Below are 4,921 nucleotides of genomic sequence, written 5' to 3' on the forward strand. Positions count from 1 at the left end.
AGGTCTGTGGTTAGTTCTCCAAGAGTTTGGAATAACCTACCAGCCGAGTTCCTTCAAAAACTTTGTGCAAGTGTACCTAGAAGAATTGATGCTGTCTTGAAGGAAAAGGGTGGTCACACCAAATATTGATTTGATTTAGATTTGTCTTCTGTTCATTCACTGCATTTTGTTAATTGATGAAAATAAATTATTAACAGTTCCATTTTTGAAAGCATTCTTAGTTTACAGCACTTTTTCATACCTGCCTAAAACTTTTGCACAGTACTGTATGTGCTCCTGCTCTACCAACTGAGCCAACCCGGACACTTTTTTTAAACACCAAACACCTTTAACATTTTCACACCATCACACCTACCCAGCAAAGTTTTCTGTTTAAAAGCTTTATGCTGGGGCTGATAGCCAGAATGTGTATATGAATGTGTTGAAACATTTAAAATAGCTGACATACTGAGTCAAAATAAAAATTATAAAATAGCAGTGTAAGTGCGTGAACTGTCAGTTTAAAGCAGTAGAAATGTCACTTCTCGTGTAAAGCTTGATTTATGGTTCTGAGTTTAATCTACGCCGTAGGTACGTACTTACGTGCCCGTAGATATGGACCCTACACCGTAGCCTGCCGTACACCTCCCCAGAAATCTAACTACATGTCGCAATGACGCACACCGCAACAACTGTGATTGGTCCGCTTGGCCATGGCTTGGTAGCGGTGCATTTCCCCCTACTCGTTCCCCCTAAAGCTGCTACAGCTTTCCGACCATGGTCAGAAAGCACAGGGGAGACACTTTGTTTCTCTGTCTCCACAGCTGGAGTCGGTACAAGCTTCGAAGCGAATCCACACACTGGCTCTGCTATTCTCTTAAAGAGATACGCTACAACGATGCAGACTCACCAGCGTAGCAAGTATAAATCCTCACAATGGCGTAGGCCACTTACGTAGGCTACAGCGTACAACCATAGATCAGCCTTAAGTGGTACAAATAGTATAAAGTTACATCTAACCTGTGAGGGAACTCCAGCTAATTCTCCGGTGTTCATGAGCTCTTCCACAAGGACAGCGACTGGGTTACACACAGACAGAAAGCCCTGGAAACAGCAAAAACAGTGATGGTCATGACAATGAGATTGGAATTAGGGTTCCTTCTCACATGTTTTGACATGGACGTACTCCCCTGGATCTGCTGGGCCTTTTTATTGGCACAGGGGATGAGAAGGAGAGTTCCTAGGGCAAAGGCTGGCAGATTGAACTGTGCGAAGCGATAGGCAATTCCTATCAGGTCCAGATTCAAAAGGAAACGGCACCTTGGAAAGAAAGATGAGCGGTATAGGAAAGGAACTAAGGAAAGTTGTCACTCTAGTCACCCGAGACTGTTTTGAAGTTCCCGGGCTACAAACAGGCTGCCCATTGATTTTACGGTTTATCCACTGACTGAAGCAGAGCGGCCCCACGGAAGTCCTGGTTCTGGATTGGAATAGGCTACTCGAAGCCCCGCTGACGCAGACATTCTGTTTTTGTTTTTTTTCCATCGTCTCCCTGGGTTTTTTGAGAAGGAGATTGTTATTTTAAATGTAACTTTTAATAAAAAAATAAAATACTATTTTTATATATTGTGTCTTTCTCTCTGTGTTGGTGTGGCTGGGAATCCGAATCTAGAATAATTTAAAATTAACAGACTTTCAATCTGTTACACATCCATTGCAATAAACACAAATAAGAGTAACTGTTTTAACACAATATTTGAATCTAATGCCTTATTTTGAGAATGCTTTAGAAATAATGAGGAAGGAAGCTTAACAAGTTAGCAGTGTCTGTTTCCTGTTGTGTGGTGTTTGGTGATGATTAATGCATATTCATGCAGTGGTTCAGGAAATAGCCACCATCAACAAAGTGGATCTCCAGAAAATCCGTAACATGTGGCCGGGTTGGCTCAGTGGGTAGAGCAGGCGTACATATACTGAGAGCTTTATGCCTCGACGCAGAGGTCCAATGTTCAATTCTGACAGATGACTAGGATATTTTTGTCCTTCCCAGAAAAAAAGGATCTGTAACATGATGTTGGAAAAATGGATCTGTAAAACATGCCCTGCTGTCACCAAGGTATGTCTCTCTGAGCTTTTATTCGCTAATCACAGTTTCTGTTCATCTGCTTACGTTGTTTTATCAAATTATAGTCCATTGTGTAGAAATTTGACAAATCATATTTTTCTTTGATAAAGGATATTGGTAATCATGAGTGTATCAGCAACATTGAGGAGGACCCAGACTTAATGAGGTAGAGACATTGCTGTTACTTTTTTGCCACATTTTTCTTCTGAGTAGCCTTTTAATTATATTTCCCTGTATTATTTGACATCCACAATGATTGGGCAAATAGTAGGAACACCAATATGTGTCAGCTTCTCTATTTATTATGTTTATTTGATGCTCTCAGGGTGGTGTACATGCTGCAGTCTTGCCCCATGGATGATGCTGCCCGTCTCCTAAACCCTATCCTATCTGCTGAAACCTGGGTGAGTAATACATTGCAGTGAGTCAAAATTGGACAAAGTGTCCAGAGAAAGTGACTGATGTCTATTTTTTGGATTTCCTCCTGTAGCCGCTCAGCACTTCTGGGCCTCGTCTGACCTTCTGCCATCGGACTCGAGCGCTGCTTTGTCTCGTCCGCCTCGCTGATTCGGCCACTCTGGCTGAGTTGCAGATCCCCAGGAACAAAATTCAGTAATAGGAAACACGTTTAATAGTACTCATGCAATAATTAATTGCCAAGTTAATTTAAGGGGTGTGTAAGATGTGTTAAAGTTTCTGTATTTTATATTCCCATACAGATATTATCTGAAATGCTACATCTTTGTCTCTCAACTGGAGGCATTAAACATCCCTTACACGGTGCAGTCTTTCCTCAGTAGTCCCAAAGAGGGCTTGGTTAAAGGGTTGTGGAAGAATCACAGTCATGAGCCGCAGGTAGCCTACTTATTTAACCAAAAACATTGAAACTCTTGTAGCTAGTTACTTTACTATAGTTCCACTGAAACTGAAGCACCCTTTGTCCTTTTAGGCGGTGCGGTTGGTGGCTGACCTGTGCTTGGAGTATCAGGTGTACGACCCTCAGCTGTGGAACAGTCTGCTTCAGAAGCTGCTGGGCTTCAACTTGGTGAGGCACCAGATAAAATCTTTCTAATCACACAATTAGTCTCAAATTCTATATATTAAAAAAAATAGTGAAGATAATTGAATGCAGTATCTCACTCATACATGATGTCTTTCAAGTTTTTCTCCAGTCTTTGTAAAATTGTTGAGGGGGACATTACAACCTGTGTGCATGTTTTTCTCCCAAAGATCAGCCACCTCCAGAAGGTGCTAGAGGCAGTAGTGGCTGTGCCTGCTCTGTGGGAGGTAACGTCATAGTTCATCGCTTTTTATTTAAAGAAATGCAAATAATGCTGTCATTTATCTCTGTTACTTGAGACATGGTCAATTTCAGTAAAGTTCAATGTGGTCCCAAAGTGTATATGATAAATGTCTTCATTGTTACAAAATATCAGAAATACAACCTGCACTAGAGCCAGGACTCAGATGGCAGCCAGTTGCCGTTCTATAATAGTGACAGTAGAGATATAGACAGGAAATGTGAGCAGAGAGAGGGCTGGATATGAAATGCCGCAAAGATTCACGGCCAGAATTAAACCAGGGACGTTGCAGTTAAATGGTATATGACTTAACCAGTAGATGTGGAGCCAAAAGTAAAAACTCCTCCAACTATCACTGCTACAATACAAGTGATAATAGAGAAAGGGCTGCAAAGCAAATTTTATTAACTTTATTTTCTCCCCAGATTTCCAGTTTCTCCAGGACCTGGAGGAGTATGATACTGGCACCTTTTGTCTCAGGTACTAAGTTTATAATAGTGAATTCACTTCCATTAACGGAACAGATGTATGTGTCTTTAGGCTGAGTGTCCTTTTGTTATACAATGTTTTGGTAGAATAATTGATGCTGATTGGCTAGAAGGTTATTGATATACATGTTTGCAATGTTCAGTATGCTCCTGACTTTCTGATCTGTTTTCTTGGTGACAGCTTCTGTTCCTCTGAGTCCTGATCAACAGGCAACACTCTACAGGACCTTTGTTCTCCTCCTCAAGTACGCTTTACTCATGTTCCAACCATTTACAGCCAACTGTCCTGCTTGCTAGGACTATGTAACTTTCATGGACTGCTAGTACTAGAATATGAACATTTAAAACATGCATGATAGATGAAACTGTTTTGGTGTTGTTTTTTTTGGGTACACTGCATGGCAGAGTATACTGAACTGAAAACTTTATAATATGGTTTCAAACAGGGCTGGACTGGCCATCTGGCATACCGGGCATTTTCCCGGTGGCCCGACGCACTTTTTGGCCGCGCCGGCCCATAAAGAACTCACAGCTGCCCATTGGTTAATTTTCTTTATTGGCACTGGCCTGACCCAATCAAATCCACTATGGCCACGCCCCCTGGCCCTGAGACACGAGCCATAGTGGCCAGAGACCAGTTGTGTGTGTGTGTGTGTGTGTGTGTGTGTGTGTGTGTGTGTGTGTGTGTGTGTGTGTGTGTCCACTGGTCCGTGCCAGAGACCATGGTCCCGGTTTTATGTGCCTTCTGGTTTTTCCACCTACTGGTTTCCGAGCCTATCCAGATGCCGTGTAAACCTATCAACCTACCCACGTCAACAGATTCGCTACATATTCATAAACATTTTACTGGCCTTTGGATGTCGCAACTCAAATCAAAACTATACTGAACTGAAAATCTGAGCCCTACATTACTATAACATTGTACAGCGGGAAAAATGTGTTTTAAAAGTAATTAGGATGATCCGTGTCGCGCTGGTTTCGAACCTCCCTCAGCAAAAATAAAAACGTAAAAGTCCACTTCACCGTCC

General features: G+C 42.0%; 1 protein-coding gene across 1 annotated transcript; it reads left to right on the top strand.

The window, feature by feature from the left end:
- Positions 1–2,035: 2,035 nt before the first annotated feature.
- Positions 2,036–4,258, top strand: LOC120560988 (kinetochore-associated protein 1-like). Its single transcript, XM_039803918.1, has 9 exons — positions 2,036–2,095; positions 2,215–2,270; positions 2,430–2,508; positions 2,595–2,716; positions 2,824–2,959; positions 3,054–3,149; positions 3,335–3,391; positions 3,831–3,885; positions 4,075–4,258. Exons 1-9 carry the CDS (start codon positions 2,048–2,050, stop codon positions 4,188–4,190), a joined length of 765 nt encoding a protein of 254 aa, XP_039659852.1. The 5' UTR covers positions 2,036–2,047; the 3' UTR covers positions 4,191–4,258.
- The last annotated feature ends 663 nt before the right edge of the window (positions 4,259–4,921 follow it).

The sequence above is a fragment of the Perca fluviatilis genome, chromosome 6 (assembly GCF_010015445.1).
Source record: "Perca fluviatilis chromosome 6, GENO_Pfluv_1.0, whole genome shotgun sequence".
NCBI lineage: Eukaryota > Metazoa > Chordata > Actinopteri > Perciformes > Percidae > Perca > Perca fluviatilis.

Coding starts and splice junctions, on each gene's coding strand:
- LOC120560988 (XM_039803918.1), top strand. CDS start 2,048: ATGATGTTGGAAAAATGGATCTGTAAAACATGCCCTGCTGTCACCAAG. Junction 2,096..2,214: donor CATGCCCTGCTGTCACCAAG/GTATGTCTCTCT, acceptor TCTTTGATAAAG/GATATTGGTAATCATGAGTG. Junction 3,150..3,334: donor AGCTGCTGGGCTTCAACTTG/GTGAGGCACCAG, acceptor TTTCTCCCAAAG/ATCAGCCACCTCCAGAAGGT.